Source organism: Pongo abelii, chromosome 11 (assembly GCF_028885655.2).
Source record: "Pongo abelii isolate AG06213 chromosome 11, NHGRI_mPonAbe1-v2.0_pri, whole genome shotgun sequence".
Classification (NCBI taxonomy): Eukaryota; Metazoa; Chordata; class Mammalia; order Primates; family Hominidae; genus Pongo; species Pongo abelii.
Genome location: NC_071996.2, coordinates 93,609,245 through 93,630,757, shown reverse-complemented (window position 1 = coordinate 93,630,757; position 21,513 = coordinate 93,609,245). Strand labels below are relative to the sequence as shown.

Sequence of the window (21,513 nt, the reverse complement as noted above, 5' to 3'; positions counted from 1 at the left end):
TTCTTTTAAGAATTTCCTTGGACTAGGCATGGTGGTTCACACCTGTAATCCCAGAACTTTGGGAGGCCAAGGAGGGAGGATCACTTGAGCCCAGGAGTTTGAGTGCAAGACCAGCCTGGGCAACATAGCGAGACCACATCTCTACAAGAAAAAAATTTTTTTTTAAATTTTCCTTGGTCTGCTAATTCAAATTACTGTAAATATTGTATTTCAAGGTAACAAAATTCTATATTTTTAAAAGATTTATTGAAAGCCATTTTTCACTGGTTTATGGGACCATCTTTTTTTGTCTGAACTAGTTAAGATTTTGCTTGATCTTAAAACAAAAGCAAACATTATCAGCATAAGAAAATGTAACATATGACCATACCTCCACTTTAATTCTCTTTGGGGATAATTCATCTCTTTCTCCACATTTTGACCTAAGGGAAAGGGGAGAGGAAAAAAAAAAACAAAGAAAAACACACTTGAGAAAGTAACTGATTTTATTCCAAAGGCATCTCAGCCTATAACCTTCCACCAAAATATATACCCTGAAACTCCAACACCAGAAATGACATATTCATAATGAACATTAAAATAATGAAGAAAAGATCTTTCATCATTTCCAAATTAACACTAGGGGAAGGTATAGATACAATTATACATTTTAAAAGGCCACTACCTAAGAACTCCCCACCTCTGGCTTTGGTATGAAAGCCACTCAATAATTTTTTTTTTAAAGATGGGGTCTCACTATGTTCAACCCAGACTAGCCACAAACTCCTAGGCTCAAGTGATCCTCCCACCTCAGCCTCCCAAATTGCTGGGATTACAGGCGCGAGCCACTGTGCCCAGCCTAGCACTTAATAAATATTTAATGATCATCACATAATGAAAAAAAAATCATGGAGGATATCCCTTTATGGTTCAGTAGAATAATTTAGGATAAAATGACTAAAATGACCACTTAAGATGTATGTTTATGGCTACATGAGATTAAAATGCATTTTGTCTATCTACAGAAACTACAGATGTATTTACCCTGACCCAGCAATTTCTCTGCTGGGAAAACCTATCCCAGTGGTATCTATATATATATATAAAATGATGCTCCATCTATGGTAAGACACATAATTATTTCATGTACCACTATGAAATTAATTAAACTATGACAAGCCATCAACTACAAGTTATACTTCAATATAAAAGATTTGTTAAAATGTGAAAAAGTACACCTCAGAATCAACAAAACATATTATGTATGATGTTTTTTATTGTGGTTTTATAATAAAAGACTAGACACAACCCCAGTAGCCATCAATAGGGACTAATGAATCACAGCACATCCACACAATTCAATACCATGCAGCCGTAAAAAAATAATGAGGGCACCTTAGGAGTCCAAGGTGGCTTCTAAATTATGTAAAAGTGTTAATATATTTTAAAGTACATTTAACTTTAAAAGGAAAGGTGAGGCTAGGCACGGTGGCTCATGCCTGTAATCCTAGCACTTTGGGAGGCCAAGGTGGGCAGATCACAAGGTCAAGAGATCGAGACCATCCTGGCCAACATGGTGAAACCTCGTGTCTACTAAAAATACAAAAATTAGCTGGGCATGGTGGCGCACGCCTGTAGTCCCAGCTACTTGGGAGGCTGAGGCAAGAGAATCGCTTGAATCCAGGAGGTGGAGGTTGCAGTGAACCAAGATCAAGCTACTGCACTCCAGCCTGGTGACAGAGCAACACTCTGTCTCAAAAAATAAATAAATAAAATAAAAACGAAATGTGAAGGTAAATACTAGAGGAAACGGCTAAAAACTGGTGAAGGCAGTTGCCTCTGGAACGTGGAACTGAGAAGCGGGAAGGCAGAGCGCAGGAACCGTTGAGTTTCATTGTTAGCCTTACATGTTATACAACTTCTTGAACTGTGGACATGTATCACTTTGATTAAATAAAATTATTTAAATAAAGTACTCAAAGAAAATAGTGTATAATACAATGAAGAAAATTAAAAATCAGCGAATCAGCTGTTGATTATCCAACTCCAAAAAAAAAAAAAAACACCTTATAAATAATACCATAGAATGCTGCTGTATATTCTTACCCTGTTCATTTAGTCTACATGATTTTACTTGTCAGTTATAAATACATAGGTACTGACGTAGGGCAGAAAATGAAACTGCTGTGAGTTAGGAAAAATAATGGTAATGATGGCAAATGCCTGTAGTGCTGGTTTTCAAACTTAGGATGCACAAGAATGCTCTCGGATGCTTGTGAAAGTTCAGATTCCACAGTTCCATCCCCAAAGAATGTGATTTATTAGGGCTGGAGAGGGTGCTCAGAATGTGAATTTTCAACAAAAACTTAGAGTTACTCTAAGGCAGTGGTCATCTGCATTCAGAGAAGCAGTGGCAGGTACAACACAATGTGGGCTGGAAATCGGGGTCTGTGTGGAATCAAGTGAACAAAATCAAATGGTCCTATCCTGTAGACAATGCTTATGGCTCAAGTAAGGATAAGGTGACGAAAAATATGCTGTGTTTACATTAAATTTTGAAACCACCATTGCTTTTTAACATCACGTTTTATTTCAAACTTGTGTTCCATAACCCATTTGCTAGTAATAGAAGTATCTTCCAATTTTCCCTTAGATATTAGTCAATAGAGTCGTTTTACATATTCAGCTAATCTCATCAGATTGCAAACACCTTGCAAAAAGGACCATTCTATTTCCGCAGAGTTCAACAAGTTCATGTAGTTAGCGGGTGTACAAATACGTCTATAAATGCTGTCTGACTAAATCCCCTCGTCACACTCAAAACCAAAGTGTGTGTGTGAGAGAAGAATGTCTAAAACCACTACCAGAACAATGCTATAGTAACTAGAGAATGATGCCTTTCAAAAGAGAACAGGGAGAATTAAACAACAAAAATCACCTTGGCATGTTTTCAAAAGTCACTGAATTGTTTAGTTTCATAGAACAATAATCATCCTTCTACTTTTTCAGAAATGCTTATATTCTATCAATAGATGATGTTTCGAACTCTACTTCTCTCAAGCAATGCAAAAATACTAACAATTAGTTAAATACTTACTTGGTGGTTCTGTAAGTATATTTATAGGTGACTTCTCGAGAAATCTGTCGAGCCAAGGCAAAAAGCTCATCTCTTCTTGTCAGCAGGGCATTATCCTTCACACAGAGTTGAGCAGCCGCTTCATTAACAGTGAGCTGGATATCCAAAACAGTTTCAAAATTAAGAACATTTTAATTTCATCAAAATGCAAAAGGTTTCACTTAAAATATAAGAATGTTACACCATTATATAATAAAATCATTATTCATAAAAATCAGAATGGTATTTATTCCTAATTATTCCTAATGCCGAATTTCAGAAGAAAATAAATTCATCTGCCATCTCACAGAGCCCAAACTAAACATAATAGTCAGCTTGATTTTATCTATTTATATGTTTTTTTTGGTTAGATAGGAGAGTTTATAGACAACAAGGAAAATAAAAAGTAAAAAATTTTCTGCAACTCACTTACAAAAAAAACCAAAATATTAGAATACAGGATTTGCTGACACCATTTCTCTAACCAAAAATGAATGTAGATGGTCTGACAGATTTTTTATGAACTGACATGAAAATTCTTAAAAAGGAATCAAGACCATATGATTTTAAACATTTATCAAATCACTCAGTAAAAAATAGAGTTATCACATACTAGGGCTATATTGGAAAATCAAGGTGTTAGACTAATCTCTAAGATCCATCTAATTCTACCACCCTTTCATAATTCAGTAATTATTAAATATTGCCAATACAGAGTTGCTAGTTGACCAAACACTTTGTACTAAAATTTTGTTACCCTAAACACAAAATCTGTAATTGTTTAACAAACTAGAAAATTTTTCACATAATTTTGTCAACAGATATAGGAAACTGTCAAGAGGTATATCAGACTTTTTTAATATGCAAAAGATGTACTTAACCAAGGCATGATGATTAGCAAAAAGAAAATGGGACGTGATGGCAGACAGACCTGAGGAGAGTCCTGCTCCATCATTTACCAGCTGTGACTCTGGACACGCAAAACTTTTGAGAGGCTTGGTATTTGGTATTCTGAGAGGCAAAATGGGATAATAGCACTATCCCAAAAGGCTCTAACAAGATGTAGATGAGGAGACACACCTGGCATAAGGTTGTGGTTAGTGTTAGTTCTTGTTTTCTTTTCATAAGAAATCAGGTACGGCAGTACCCCCTTACCCACAGTTTTGCTGTCTGAGGTTTCAGTTACCTGTGGTCAACTGGGACCCAAAAATATTAAATAAAAAATTATACAAATAAACAATTCATAAGTTTTAAACTGTGTGCCATCTCACTCTGTCTCATCCAAGTGATGAATCATCCCTTTGTCCAGTGTATCTACACTGTCTATACTCCTGGCTGTCAGTCACTTGACGGCCATCTCAGTCATCAGATGGACTCTTCTGAGATCTCAGTGCTCATGTTCCAGTTACCCTTATTCGACTCAACAAGGGCCCCAAAGTGCAAGAGCAGTAATGCTGGCATGTTGTTCTAATTGTCCTACTTTATTATTATTAATAGTTATCGTTAATCTCTTGCTGTGCCTAATTTATAAGTTAAACTTTATCATAGGTACGCATGTATAGGGACGAACAGTATATATAAGGTTTGGTACCATTTGCAGTTTCAGGCATCCAACTGGGGGTCTTGGAATGTGTACCTCACAGATAAGAGGGGGACTACTGAGTCACCCTTTCTCCCTACCCAGGCATCTCATCTTTATTTAGAATAATTTTTCTTACTTAAAATTTTTGAAAACAAAAATAAATAGCATGCAATCATTCCATCTAGAATGACAATATTCTAATATACATTATTCCAATATTTCAGTGTACATATAAACATTAAGTATATATGTACATACAAATTTGTAATCTACTTTTTTCAGTTACGTATGCTATATTTTTTATTTCTACCAATGTATTAAGGCAGAGACGTGGCTTGTTTACATTAGCATCTGGCATGGGCTGGAAGTTCAATATATATCTGTTGACTGATGAATGAATTGAAAAATCCTTTATAATATCACTTTTACTACCCACACGTACAATATTCCATTGTAGAAAACAACCATATATTATGTAAACTACCTTCGCTCTGGACATCAAACTACCTCCAGTTTTCCATGGGCTATTTAAAAAAAGGCTGCATAAGAGATTCTTAAATATGCACCTTTGCACACATATCCAATTATTTCTTTGCAATAAATTCCTACAAATAGACCTGTTAGGTCACAGGGTATACTAAATTTTAAGAAATTTACACATTCCACCTAACTACCCTCAGAAAAGTTGCTCTAAATCATAATGCTGTCAATTATATGATGAGTCCATTTCCTACAATCTTGACCAACACTAGTTATTATCTTTTTAAAACTTTACCAATTTTATATTTCTAAAACAGCATTTGGTTGTAATTTGCATCACTTTGACTATGAAACTAAAGCTTTTTCTTACATCTTTGACTCATTATAATGTTTCTTGTTCTTAGAACTTCAGGAATTCTTTATTAACAGCATTAACTCTTCATCATATGTAATGGGATTTTTTTTTTTTAAGTTTGTCATTAGCCATACAGTTTCTATGCCTTGGGTGACAGGCACAGAAAAACTCTTCCTACTCTAATAATATATAAATGTTCCATAATTTAGTCTAATCGTTTTACTTTTCCCACCTAAGTATTTAAACCATCTAGAATGTGTTATGGTACATGGTATGACATAGATATTTAACATCCTCCTCCCCAAATTTATAACTGTAATTTATATTGATTTGTTCTGAGACAATTAATTTGGCCACTGACAGCAAGTTATAATAATAAACCCAAGTCTCCTATTTTAAACCCATAGCTGAATATGAAAGCATAATTGAAGGGAGAATTTATTTTCAGCCTTCTCCACTCCTAAAGAGTCATCAATAGATAAATTCCTCCCCTAAGTGCCTTTGAAAGGCACAATGTTATTGGAGTTAAAAGTGAAATGTATACTTTAAATAATGATTTTCAAAATAAATCAACTTCAGTTTCAGCACGGCAGTAGCTAAATGACCTTGAGGATTCTCAAATAGCTTTTTATGTAGCGATTTATTTTTCATATTGATAAATCTAAATTACTAAGGAAACCTCTGATTTTCAGTAAGATGTTTTAATTGACAACATTTCAGAGGTACTAGCTTATGCACAAACACAGAAAATAACTTTTCAACATAAACTGAAAACAATATTCTAGTATTCCTTTTATTACCTTTCCAGAAACCAAGAAAAATAAACATAATGCATTCACTGTCACTGAATTCAGGCTCCCACAAACCAAAAAGGTAGACTAAATTCCAAGCCCTCAGGGAACCTGGTAAAAAACTGAGACTGAAGAAATAACTCTAGCTTACCCCCCGAGTTGTAATAAAAAGCTGATTCATGAAGCCTCTCCCTTAAAAACATGTGTTCTGTCAGTGTTACCTAGATTTCATGCTCACTAGTTGCTAATAATGAACAAATCAATAACTATTACGATATAATTACAAAAGAAAAATGAAAATATTCCCAAGCAGTTCGTCGCTTGCAGCAGCATCGTTAGCTTTTTCTGAATGCCAATACTCTAATTTTGTTAAAAGGATAAAGTAACAAGATATTCTCCCTTACTGGTTTACTTATTTCCTCCATTTCCTCTTTTTGTGGCCCAAAATACCAAAATTCCACCATATCTTTATGTGAAAGATTTCTTAAAGTTCACTTCCTTTTTTTTTTTTTTTTTTTGAGATGGAGTCTCACTCTGTCTCCCAGGCTGGAATGCAGTGGCGCAACCTCAGCCTCCCAGGTTCAAGCGATTCTCCTGTCTCAGCCTCCCAAGTTGCTGGGACTACAGGCATATGCTACCATGCCCGGCTAATTTTTTAATATTTTTAGTAAAGACGGGGTTTCATCATGTTGTCCAGGCTGGTCTCGAACTCCTGACCTCAAGCAATCCACCCACCTTGGCCTCCCAAAGTGCTGGGATTACAGGCGTGAGCCACCATGCCCAGCCTCTTAAAGTTAGCTTTGTATCTTTTATAACTGGACTTAAAAACTGGACTTACTACAGTTATCTTTATCCTTAAGAAGAGTGGTTTACTGATTCCTAAAAAAACTTTCTTTACGGGTTGTTAAAATTATAATCTCCAACAATTAAATGATTGTGACTTTAAGTACTGTTGGCACAAAAACACTGTGAACAACTGTGTGATAGGGAGGCTCAAAAGGCAATCAGGACTTTCATTTCCAGCACTGGGAGGGCTAGCTACCATTACTGGCCCCTCTCAGAAAAAAAACTAAAAATGTTAAATAAAATAGGGAGGGGATCATCTTGTAAATGCTCAATGAGCTGATGAGAATAAGGACATTGAGGCCAAAATGAATGAGTACAGTACCTCAAAGAAGTTTAAGTTAAGGACAGTTGCTAAACTTGATGAGCTTGAGTTTCAATCTTCATGGCCTCATGGGGTTGAGGAGAATGGGAAGGAAAAAAGAGGCAAAGCCCACAGCCCATGAGAATTGAAGAGTCTAAGACGCCTCCTCCATAAAGCTGAAACCTCAGCACACACACCCAATGTAAGGCTGAATTAGAAATACATCTGTACCCCCAGGAGAATGCAAAGAAAATTATCTGTCTTGAACCCTAGTAATGACTGGGAGAGAACAGAAGATACTCTCTTGAGATTTCATAACCCCCCAATCAACCATAATTCACACTAAGTGGGCTGAGAATTTATTTTCACAAGGTCTTAGATTTGTAATGTCCCCAGATGCCCAGTAAAAAGAAAAAGCAAATAACCTCTAGGGAATTCACTTTCTTCCCAGGACTCTAAATGTTCTCACAGTTAAAGTTCCAAGAAATATGAATTCACATAAATCATAAAACATCAAAAGAAACAAGGCAACAAAAGTGAACACTAGTAGAAACAACAGACAGCAAAATCAGACCCTCAAAGACTTCATTTGAAGAAACAAAGGGATTTGAAAATACGACTAAAAAGCAATACAGTAAAAATAACCAAGAAACTTGAGAATCAGGAGAGGAGAATTGGACAGAAACAAGATTTAAAAAGCACACAATAAATAACAGAATAACCACTAACTTTTTTTTTTTTTTTTGAGACGGATTCTTGCTCTGTCTCCCAGGCTGGAGTGCAGTGGCATGATCTTGGCTCACTGCAAGCTCCACCTCCCAGGTTCACGCCATTCTCCTGCCTCAGCCTCCCGAGTAGCTGGGACTACAGGTGCCAACCACCACGCCTGGCTAATTTACACAAAGGTATCTTTAATTACTAAGGGAAAACCACTAACATTATAGAATTTAATACCCCAAATAAATAGTAATTAAAAATGAGGGCAAAATAAAGATATTTTCTAGTAGGTAGGGAAGGACAGAGTTTGCCACCAGTAGGCCTTCATTAAGAAAATCCTAAATGAGCTTTAGATAGAAGGAAGCTAATCCCAGATGATAAATCTGTACAGAAAGTATATCAGGGCTAGAGCGGAGATACAAATAAAATAATGGAAAAAAATCCAAAATATTAGTCATATAATAAATGTACATGGACCAAATATTCCAGTTAAAAAACAAAGAATGTCTGACTGAGTTCTTTAAAACCCAACTGATCAGTATTTATAAAAGATATATATAAAACATGGATTCAGAAAGGCTGAAAATAAAAGGATGATATAAAGATATAATTAGGAATAGACCAGGTGTGGTGGCTCAGGCCTGTAATCCCAACACTTGGGGAAGCTGAAGCAGACAGATCGCTTGAGCCCAGGAGTTTGAGACCAGCCTGGGCAACGTGGAAACCCCGTCCCTACAAAAAAAAAAAAAGAAGAAGAAAGAAAGAAAGAGAGGAAGAAAGGAAGGAAGGAAAAAAGAAAAGAAAAGAAAAGAAAGAAATTAGCTAGGTGTGGTGGCACATGCCTGTGGTCCCAGCTACCCAGAAGGCTGAGTAGGAGAATCACCTAAGCCTGGGAGGTCGAGGATACAGTGAGCTGCCATCTCACCACTGCACTCCAGCTAGGGTGACAAAGTGAACCCTGTCTCCAAAAAAAAAAAAAAAAGAAGTAAAGATGTAATAGGCAATGACTAATAAAAAGAGAGCTCATGTATTGATATCAACATTAAAGAAAATAGCTTTCTAAAGCAAAATGCATTATTAAAGGTTAATAAGATTACTGCATAATACAAAGAGAAACAGACAACACTATAATCACAGTAAAATTTTAGTACACAACTCTTTTTTACTGATAGAGCAAGCAGACAAAATAATAGTTAAGAATATAAGATTTGAATAACAGAGTTAATAAGCTTGTTAGAACAGACACATATAGAACACTCTACTAACAACTACTTAAGATATCGTTTCCAAACGTAAAAAACACACACCACAAACTGAATCATAACTAAACTCTCAACAAATTTTAAAGGTTTGGCATCACACAAACCATGTTCTCTTGCCCTCAATGTAATTAAGTCAGAAATCATTAGGAAAAATAAGGAAAAAAAAATTACTCATATTTGGAAATAAACACTTTTAAATAACTCATGGTCAGAAATCATAAAAATAATTAAAATTGAAAAATAATAAAATAACCTCATAACAAAACTTTGGAAATAACACTGAATCAATACATAGTGAAAATTTATACTTTAATTGCTCATATTAGAAAAAGAATGACTAAAAATTAATGAACTAAGCACCCAAATTAAGTTAGATAAGAACAATAAAATAACTAAGAAAGGAGACAAATACATACACGTGTACAGCACAAGCAAGAATAGCAACTAAGCCCAGAGTGGCTTCTTCAAAAAGATCAGAGGTTGGCAAGCTTTTTCTGTAAAAGGCCAGAGAGTAAATATTTTAGGCTTTACGGGCCAAACAGCCTGTGTCACAACTACTTAACTCACCATTGTAGCTCAAAATCAGCCACAAACAGTACATAAATAAATAGGCCCAGCTGTGTGGCAATAAAAGTTTATTTATAAAAACAGGAGGTGAGTGAGACTGGGCACACAGACCCTAGTTTGCAGATCTCTGAAAAAGAATAAAATTGGCAAACCTTTCGCTAGGTTGATTAGGGGCTAAGCAGAGATAAGTGCAAAATCAATATTAGGTCAATATTAGGTCTTAAAAAACTATAAATAACTTTACACCACTAAGTTTGAAAACTCAGATGAAATGGATATTCTTAGAAAAATGTGACTTACCAAAATTGACTCAAGAAATAGACTACCATAATTCATTTTTAAAAATCATCAGAAGGAAAAGTCCAGCATTTCAAGTGTTAGATGCTGAAATCTATGAATTCTGAGATTGAGAGTCCAGAATAAAACAAGCTAACTTAATAATGTGTCCACGTTTATGTGGTTCTCAGATTCAGCATTCCTCCTCTCTCAAAGGTGAAATTGCTGGCCTCCTCTGAAACACTCAGCCTTGACTTCTCAGCACTACAATGGAAACTGACCTAAGCTTGGCAACACTGTTTATTCTATAGGCCTGGGTCTTTATCTTGGTAACCTGCTCAGCACCCCAATTCCTGCAGAATTTCTTCTGCTCAGCTTACAGTTACCCGCTGACTACATTCTCCTCTTCTCCTTCATATCTTTCTAGAGCTCTTTGACTGGAAGCTGCTATCTGCTGACAAATATTCTGTAATGCCAAATTATCTACCTGCTTACATTTCTGAGTATTACAAGTTTCTACATTCTCTATTGCCTTGCTGTTCCCAAGTTTTAGTTGCTCTCTCCTCATCCATTCACTGATTTAAGATTGGGGGCACACTGCTTGCCTAGTTTACCACCTACTATCTGTTAACGCCCCTTATGATAGATGCAACACTGCCTGCTGGCTTTTTTCTGATATCGCCTCTGGGTTTGTCCCTTGGCACCTGCCGAACACCAGCAAGGTGTGTGGTTCTAAGCTTCAGCCCTCACTCTCTTCACAATCTGACACCTATAAAACAGACTGTACTTTGCCAGCTGTAGGACCATTGCTGATTCTTTAGCTTAAAAAAAAAAAAAAAAAGAGGGGCTTAACAATAAGTCATTCCATAATTCTTTACGGTGTATATTTGGAAACAAATTATGTTATTATAAATATATAAACAAACATTTTCTTCTTCTTACAAGAAAAAGAATCTTATGTACTTGAACGGTTGAAAAAAACTTACAGGTATAGATAGCTTCCTGAATTTCATCCACTAGTGACCTACATACAGCTCTATGTCTTGAAAGATTAAAAGAACAGTATCCACACAATTTATAGGAAGAAAACCCTCAGAACAGTGAGATTAAGCCAACAATGAATTAAGAGTAAGTCATGTATTCCTTACGTGGAAATTGAATACAAACTAGCAACATTCTTTAATCTCAGGAACTTAGAAGAACTAAAAAAACTTCTGCTAATTTTAAATAATCAGGAGAAAAAGTACAAAATTCTCGTAATACCTAAAAGATATACCTAATAGTACCTTCTTTCAATTCCCCCAGGATTCTGTAATTTCTTCCAAGATCTTGGATAGTTACTAGTTTTAAGAAAGCTTCCTGATTCACAAACATTTATCCTAAACTATATTATTGGACCAGATTCACATACTGGAGTATAAGTAACAAGTAGGCCTAAGTTAAGTTTCAAAAACACAAGCCACAACTTCCAAAGCCCCCACCCCCATATTTCAGCCTACTGGCATTCATTTTGAGTATTTCCTTATTTTGGGAAACCCACGGTTTCATTACTTAAATACCATATGTACCTACTTATCTAAAGAGGCAAAGAGCCCCTTAGCAAAAGCTAAGTGTAAAATAATTCTTTTTAGATTTTTTAAAAGTAGGGTATGATTTTTTTAAAAGTCAGGTTAACTAGGTTTGTTAATCTTTTAGAAATACTTTTACTTTGATAAAAATACATGTATTTCGACTCAACTTTATGTTTCATCTGCTATGATTTAAAAATTATAAGAAAACTAGATTAAAGCATGAAACTAAAATTGCCAACACATTTTGCCTTTTGTTTTTCTACTAATGACAGCCAGATAGCCCTTTTAGTGGATTCCTCTACTGGTTCAAAGGATACTCCCAAAATAGATCAAGTCACAGACTGGCTATGACTTAAGTAATTCTGCTAACCAATTATCTGATCTCAAGCTCCAACATTCATGTCTAAAATCATTTATTTAAAAAGATCAGGCTAGGTACAGTGGTTCATACCTGTAATTCCAGCACTTTGGGAGGACAAGGCAGTTGTATCACTTGAGCCCAGGAGTTTGAGACCAGCCTGGGCAACAATGGAGAGACTCCCATCTCTATGAAAAACTTAAAAAATTAACTGGGTGTGGTGGCACACACCTGTTGTCCAAGCTACTCAAGAGGCTGAGCAGGGAGGACTGCTTGAGCCCTGGAAGTCCAGGCTGCACCCACTGCACTCCAGCCTGCATGACAGAGTGAGATCCCCATCTCAAAAAAAAAAAAAAAATTAGCTATGAAATAGTCTTTTTAACTTTTGAAAATGCATTTATTTTCCAAGCAGTTATTGCCCGTACATTTGACTCTGGGGATATAAAGATGAAGGAGACATTGTCTCTGCCTTGAAGAAACCCAGAGTATACTGTGAAGCACACACCAGTATACAAATAAGTACAATAAGAAGTTATTGTGACAGAAGTATACGTAGGGATAAAAATGGAAAGGAAAGGTCATTCTACTTGAAGGAAAAGATTACAGAAAACACAAGCTTATTCTTGGCTGAGTTTTAAAGATATGTGTTGATCAGATAGACAAGAAGAAAAGGAATAAATGCCAAAGTTTATACACACATAAAGTATATGTTATGTGGACAAAATGTTATATCTATACACACATATATACACACATGAACTTAAGTAGACTATGTCTAGAGTATTATAAAGATAAAATAAAAATGTTTAATGCCAAACATCAAACCAAAACAATGTTCAAAGCGAGAATTCTTCCAAAATTCATCTAATTGTTTTCTATGCTAGCTGAGAATTGCTTTAAGTTCTTGCTATTTTTACAAAATTTTTTTCTTTTAAAAAAGCCTACAAAAAATTTTTTTAAAAGTTATATTTAAAACCTAGTTTTATTTCTTAATTAAAAAACAAACTGCCTTACAAATGCAAAGACTTTATGCTTTCACTGCTTAAATTCTGACATTTTTCTAAAAGTCACCTCATACTGTAGTTCCAAAGCTCAAAAATGTTCAAGTTCAATAAAAATATACCCCAAACACAATAAATATGGTCTATCGTCACAAAAGAGCTACATGTTGCTAACACCTCAAAGTTTTTAATACTGCTTTCAGGTAGCATAACACATTTGCAGCAAACTATTACCAAATTTGTCTCTAACGACTAGCAACATGCCACATACATACACAGAAAGAACAACGCGGGCTTTGTACCTCATGAAGCGTGAGATGTTTCCCATCCTTCCTCTTTGAGTCAAATCTGCCATATATTGCACTGTATTTCCGAATTTCCTCCTCTTTGTGTGGATCATCATCGTTCATCTCAAAGATGTGACCAATCATTTTGGCCAACTTCTTGTTGGTTTTTAGCAGCTCTTTCACTTCGTTCAAGTCACTTTTTGGCAGTGTGGGGGCCATCCGCTCCACACACTCGGCCACAGAGAGCGCAGCAGCAGCATCCAGCGCCTCGCTGCTCTCCTTTGGGGACGCGGGGGAGCCCAGGTCTGCTGGGGAGAGGCTGTGCTCGCTCTCAGTGGCATGGTGGCCTTGCCAGAGTCTGGACTCACCAACACTCTGCAGTGCTAGGCTCCCGACCACATCTGACTTCCCCTGTCCCAGGCTCTGCACACAGGTGGTGGCAGCACATTTGGGGATTTTTAAATGAGGTTCCCGGGCATTGCTACTCCTTTCGTAACTACTGCAGGATATTCCCAGCCATGTTGGTGATCCCTCTGGTAATTTATAGATGGGTATGCTACTGACAGGAAGGGAAGTCAGTGGCTGATTGAAAAGCCCAGGGTTTGTGACCCAGTCTCTCAAAGCCTTCTGCAGCCTTCTAACATGAAGGGGCTTGCTAGCCATGCCCACGAGTGCCATGATTTCCAAAAACTCCTCTTCTCCTGCTTCACAGAGTTGCTGGACATCATCACCACCTTGTTGGATAAAGGCATCAAAATAAGAAAGTAGATTGGCTTTTTGTAATATTCTATACAGCTGCAACTCCCCCAAGGTCCTGGGTAAGGCCGCAGCCATTACTCTGGATGGGTTTAACCTGCCAAAAAAAAAAAAAGTAAAAACTCATCATACTTGCTTCAAACTCCTAACACCAAATAGGTTAGACTACAGGTTTTAAGAACAAAAACAAGAAGCATCTGCATCGTGACTGCCTGTGAAGGCAGCATTCTCTCTACATTCTTTATCTCATTCTGAACTCCTAAAAACCTTATAGGTCAGTAACTAAACTGACCTATTTTCCCAAAAGAGAATAAATGGTAAGCAGGAATCTGGAGGTTCAAACCAAGGATCAAACCAAAGGTTCCATGTCCCGTATTTTTGGCTATATACTTTGCTACTGCCAAGGTATGGACGCAGGTGGAGTGAAAGATAATCAAATTTAGCAGGAGGTAAGAAGCAGAGTATGCTACCATTTGCTGAATACTTACTTTGTGCCAGGCAATACAATAAACATGTTACATTACGTATGTCTAATTCTCACAATGGCCCTGTGACACAGGTACAGTTATTCCCATTTTATACAGAAAAAATGAGCAAGATGAGTCTGGCAGGCAGAGGAAGATAGATTTCAGTATGAATTGGAGGTGAGAAATAGAAGGTGTTAATTTAGGAATCAAGAAAGAAGAGGTAGAGAAAAGTCAAACATGTAACTGACAAGACTTGGTGATCACTTAGATCTAAGTGAGGAAGGAAGTTACTCTTTATTGACATTTATTGATGAAGAAAACAGTTACCGTTTATTGACACTCTGGTTTAAGGAAAGAGTTACAGGTGACTATGAGATTACATCTGAGAGTTCAGAATTCTAACAGGCACTGGGGACACAGAAAAATGAGGATGATGGGATTCCCTTTCAAACACATGGCACACGGTAGAATGCTTATGTAGAATGGGCCTGCATGCAAAATAATAGACTAGAATCGAACTATGTATCAGGGAGAGGGCTGTAGGATAAAATAAGGAGGGTGGGTGATCCCTCCAAAGCAGCAGCAGAAAGCCTAAGACAGAGCCAAGGAAGAAACATACTTTTAGAGCCCAAGCAAGACAAAGAAGTCTGTTTTTAAAGAGACAGAACAAGACTCAGCAAAGTACTTCTTGACCTCTTAGCAGCCTTTAAAAGTTGTTCACAGTTGCCTGGAGACCTCCCACATACAAAGAGGAGTTGGCCAAGTACTTCCATTTAAGAGAAACAAACTTGTTGTAATCAAATGCACCCTTAGGATTAAAAGTACCCTGTAGCCCTCTATGGAGAAAATAACAGAAGGCTAAAAGAATATGTGCATCAGAGAAAAATGGAAGACCCACTCTCAACTCTGACAGTATGCAGCAATAGTTAACTGGGACGTCCCTGAAAGCCAAGAAGTCACTGAACTTGGGACTTTTGTTTTATGCCACCAATCAGAATGCTACACAAAATTCTAGTCTCAGTGACTCCAAGCCAGGAGAATGGGTGTCCCTACCACTCTAAGCACTGACTACCGGAAGCCCCATCTCCTGGAACCTCTGTGTCATCCACATCTGTTTTGACTTCCGCAAATTTTATGTCTCTTTCTTTGCAAGGGCTAGTATGGGCACAACCAGGTTACTTGATGACTTCCCAAAAGACAACAAAGGCTGAATTAGGGCCCAGTAGCTTCTACTAAAACCCAGGAAATCACTTGGGGTGCTTTTGAAAAATACAGTTTCCCAGGTGCCTGAGATGCATCTCAGGAGACTCCCATGATTAGGCAAATATGACAAACTGCACAAGATTCCTACTTAATAAATCCTCCGGGCACCACAAACTCCTACAGGTACTGTGATGACCCAGGTAATTCTTTAGGTCAACCTTCACATTCATGCCACCTCAGTCCTCTGGATAAAAACGTTCTTGTATCTTCTAAATCACCTAAATGAGGCTCTGTGTGTCCTCCCACCCCAGGGAGAGTCTATCATCCACCTGGGCACTAACTCACAAAAACAGAGCTCTCAGGAGTTACAGACCCAAGTTTAGGGCTATATTAAACTACACTACACCAAATAGAAGGGCTGCTATAAAGTGTCAGAGGTGGAAGAAAGGACATTTACTTTCCTATCATACACCTCATGCAATTCCTCCATAGGCTTTCAATGCAAGAATACAAAAAAAAAGTACATGTATAATGTGTATATACATACACATGATCAAAATAGACCGTGGAAGACACAGAAGTTCCAAGACATGGGGCTTCCCAGTAGTACACACACTATCTTTTTTTTATAAGAGCACTGTAACTTTGCAAGGTTTACAGGGTGATCGATTAACTCAGCATATGTACTCTTCACATTATGGAATAGAGGAGAGATTACATGAGGAAATCTGGAAAAATACTTTTTAATCTTTTTATGAGCAATAAAAAAAAATATGTTAGACAAATACAAAAGAGAAACTTAAGAACGAAAAGACCCAAGCTTGTATTTTATTCTTCTGAGATAATGCAATGATTTTAGAAAATAATTTTCAAGTTTTATCCTTTCTCACCTTTACCCATTTAAAAAAATGAAACCCCCTAGTTCTTAAGAGAAAGCCCTCTGTATGGGTAAGAAAGTAGTTATGAATATAATATCTCCATAAAGACTGATAGGACCAAGCGTACATTTCCAAAGGCAAGATAACAGATGCAAGATAACTAACACCAATTCGGTCCCTGGAGGCTTTCTAGAAGTCCACACTTACTACTGGAAAAGGGGTTTTCCTCCTAAGCTTTTGCTTTAAGAGAATGTTTCAGTTTCCTTCCAAAGCTGGCTGTGATAATTTAAACACCCACCCCTTCATACATGAACTTGATGTGATTTGAAAGAAAACTTTTACAAGATTTTCTGTTTTCATAAAATCTATAACCATTAATGATTCAACATGAAGGTCAAATAAGTCAAAAGAAAGCTTCTACCTGCCCCTCTCCAATCTGAAGTAAATATAAAATGGGTCCTTAACACGTTATATACAGGTAGCTTATAGTATTGTAAATCCACTCAGCTGAAAACTACTGTTACCTGGACTTTTCAAGATATCCTGGAACAACCACTCTGAGTCTGACTTTTCAATGAATTCCACAGTTAAGAGAAACCAGTTAACTGCATTCAAAAGCTAACTCAGAGGCCTTGCTGCCAATGTCCAGCAACTTCCACTTCCACCAGCTTAAATGTTCCTCCCCCTGCTCAGTCCAATAAAAAGAATCCCAATGATGTTAGGGGAAAAGGCATTAAACTGCATTAATTTAAGACCATTTGTTGTTGTTTTTCACTGATCTTTAAAACGGTAATCATTTGTTCCAAAACTTTTTTAAAAACTCACTTTGGCTCCTTACAGGGTAGCATCAGTCACCTGCCAGATTCCAACTGTGCTAAGTGAAGCAGGGAGCTAGTCTGGCCCACAAAACTACCAGTCAACTTCTGTTTTGCTATGGAAAACAAAATTTCCCTGACAGTCTCCAAACTGGGATGTGAGGATTTTTTGATAGGACAGAGGGCTTTAATTGTCACTAGAGATAAGAAGAACCATTCCTTCGAACCTGACTCAGGCCAGCTTGTTTTCTGGGCTCACCATGCTATCAAAACTCCGGGCCTCTCTCTCATTAATCTGTCTGCTGCATGGTATCACTCCTTGAGATGCTCTTCACCTTACTTTGGTAATGCTATTGTTATTTGTTTTTCCTTTTTCCTTCTTTCTCTTATTATACTCTAAGAATTCTCCAAATTTTTATATTACATCTCTTTTCTATTGTGTGTCCATAATTTTCTTTTGATGATCTCACCCATTCCCAGGCTTTAATTATCACTATAGGCAGATGACCTCCAAATCTGTATTTGTAGCTTGGACCAGGGCCATGGAGTCACTCCAAGTGTTCTCAAATCCAAATACACACAAAACACTGACTGCTGAGTGAAAAAGATGCCTCTCACACACGTCTACTTTGCAAATGAAGGTAAACAGACACTTCTGTTATTTAGTAAAACTCACTTAACAGTGTAGCTGAATTTTTGTTTTGTCTTTATATGTATTCTCAAAAAACAAATAACAAAAGTAGTCATGAATATTTGCAAGTTTTTATTTAAAAAGCTATCCTCACACCTGAAAAGTTCAGAACCATCAGCCCAAATTGTTCTTCTAAACTGTAATTTGGCATTCCACCTGGGCATTGTCAAAACCTCAAATTTGATATGTCCAAAAGCAAGCACATTCTCCCATTTTCTTCCGTTCTTCCAGATTCCCAAATCTACTCTTTCCAACTCTCTTAGTTCTTCAGTTGCACCATTAGTCTTTCAGTTTCCCAGATTTAAGTAAGTTTGGATTCCATTTTTGCTTTTTCTTCTTTCTTCCTCAAATCTACATGTCCTTAGGCTACACCACCACTTCTTTCTCTGCCTCAAAAGCACCAAATTCTAGTGTTCATTGCTTCTTGCCCCAATTTTGAAAAGCTCCTTTACCTTCAATAGATCCCACACTGCAATGCCAAGTTTACAAATTTGCAAACTTCTCCACCAGTGCATAGAGAAAGAAATCCAAACTACTCATATAGGCATCCCAGACCCAAGCCTATCTTTCCAGCCTTCTCTCTGTTCCTTAACATGCCCACATACTTGTGCCAAGCAGATACACTAGGCATTCCTCAAATATGCCTTCCACTTCCCTGCCCCTGTGCCAGGCATCCTCTCTCCCTCCAACCTCCACAGCCTTTCCCAAAATGTCTTTCCCACTACCCCTGGCTGCAGCTGTCATCTCCCTTCTCTGAACCCCGCAACACTTTGTCTCTCTCTCTTATATTTTGAACTTATTCAAATAACACCAAGAACTAAGCCAGTTCTGGGGAATAGAGGAAAAGACAGTCCTTTATGGAGAGTCAGTTAAGAGCAAGGAAAAAGACAAGAAGCAGAGACTTAAACAATGTGGTAAATGCTGTGCAGCTGTGAAGGAGTCATGGCACAAGGAAGGCAACCTGCCTGGCTCTGCAGAACAAGTCACTGTTAAGTTATAAGCACCCCGAGGGTAGGAATTAGGTTTCATTACTCTTTTATCCCCCTTTATTCCTAGCAAAGTTTCTATGATGAATAACATCTCTGGAAAGGTTGCTGTGCAATGAAACCCAATGTCTGAGTCAGAATCTGATCAGCAACCTTTCATATTCCAAAGGGGAGGCCTTCTGTGTAAACCAGTATCTCAATGAATTGCCAATCCAATAACAGGACATCCTGTTACTTTACCTACAATCCTTTTCACTCTCTCATCCTTAATACTTCTTTCTTAAAAAGCTATACGGTGCACTCCTATAACATGGCTATTCTCCCAAGAAAGAAAAGATGCTCTCCCAATACAGGAACTACAAGTGGTTAGTGTTATACATCGTGCATCGAGTCCGGCCCCAACACCTGCCTTTTAAGAATTCAAGTTCAGTCATGGGATCCTAGGTCTTTTTCTTCTCTGTTCCTCTAAATCAAACATGGTGTAAGTTTATCATCAAATATCTATCTCATTAATGATCCATATACTCAAAGGAATTTATAATCACTATTCTTGCATCTTCTCCCCTCCATGCTATGGGAATCATTATTAGACACACATACACAAACATATGTAGCAATACACACATGCACACACTTCCAGGAGTGGGAAGAAACCAAGGGCAAAATCCTAGTAAGGCCTAACTTATTTATGCATAAGACTAGAAATTCCTTCCCCCAACACAGCCTGCAATTTTTACTTTAAAATTATCTCAGTTAATAGCAACCTCTTACAGACTTACAAAAAATGTGAAAAACCTTGGGAAGAGTTAAGGGCTCATGAGTCATTTACAGATTAAGGTAAATTAGTTCCACCAGATTGTTTTCCTCTTAACATCTAGACAAGATCTGATGCACGTTAATGAAAGACTGAGATGGGAAATGGGGACAATGAAAATAGGAAATCTGAGGACAGAAAGGCTACACTTAGAGCCTCTGAAGTATTCCAAGTTCAGGAGAGTATAGCTTGAAGGTACAGGGGCCTGAGAGAAGGGTGAAATGGGTACATGAGAGGCTGAAACTGAAAAGGTTTATAACAAGCAAGAATTTGACTTAGGGAAGGATGAGCCTCTATGTCAAGGGTGTCCAATCTTTTGGCTTCCCTGAGCCACACTGGAAGAATTGTCTTGGGCCACACAAAAAATACACTAACGATAGCTGATGAGCTTTAAAAAAAAATCGCAAAAATAATCTCATAATGTTTTAAGAAAGTTTACGCATTTGTGTTGGGCCGCATTCAAAGCCCTCCTGGGCTGCACGCAACCACAGGCCTCGGGTTGGACAAGCTTGCTCTATGCAATTAATTATTTTCGCTTTTATTCTCGTCCTAGAACCCAGAACTCAAGCTAAAATGATTAAATGTAGTTCAGCTACACTTTATGGGTTACTTAAGATTGTAGGGTTGGCCTAGGTACTAACTCACATGTATGTGTTTCAAGCATCCAATGATTTACCTAGGCACACATATTAGTGAGCATTCAGTGGTGTACCATGTAAGTCAAGATACTTTTGGATCTTAGCTATGAATTAAATATATACCTTCTAATGAATTGACGGTAATTTGGGAAACTTAAAATGTTGTCTCTTATTGATTCGTTTCTAAATTCTGAATGGAATGAATGAAGCTGGAAAAAAATTTTAGAGACACCTTAAAATTTTAATAAAAATATTCAGTGTGAGGTTAAATTTACTTGCCAAAATTAGAAAAAACTAAACCAGATTTATTTTACTAAATGATAACTATGTATTCATTTAACTATAGTAACGATAGGGAAATACTAGCATTTCATACAATGGCTGGAAATTCTTAACCAACCAACCGTCAAGTCATTCAACAAACATTAAGTACCTACTGAGCACAGAGTATGCAGGCAATATTTATAAGTTTTTTCACCTTTTCAGAAGTTTCTCTGTAAAAATCATTAAATTAATATACCATGCAAATTAATGGGTCACCCCCTAAATACAATGTATTGAGAAATGACAAACTCTTTGAAAGCTTAATGGTATGTTTTAGCTGTGTGAATTCTCACAAGATGAGGATTACTATTTTTTCCAAGCATCAACTTCTCAAATTTCCCACTTGTTCCATTATTAAGTTTAAGGAGTATATTCTACTGTTGTATGAGTTATTGAACATGTCAGATCAGAAAGGGAATTCGCATTTAATATAACTGTACCATTCTTCATTCT

General features: G+C 37.1%; 1 protein-coding gene across 1 annotated transcript in view; it reads right to left on the bottom strand.

Moving 5' to 3' along the window:
* NAB1 (NGFI-A binding protein 1) overlaps positions 1 to 14,341 on the bottom strand; it is a gene marked incomplete at its 5' end in the record, with an annotated part of 33,254 nt that extends 18,913 nt beyond the window's left edge. The window contains 3 exon segments of the mRNA NM_001133959.1: positions 371 to 422; positions 3,077 to 3,210; positions 13,504 to 14,341. Of these exon segments, the coding sequence (NP_001127431.1) occupies positions 371 to 422; positions 3,077 to 3,210; positions 13,504 to 14,322 (1,005 nt within the window).
* Positions 14,342 to 21,513: the final 7,172 nt, after the last annotated feature.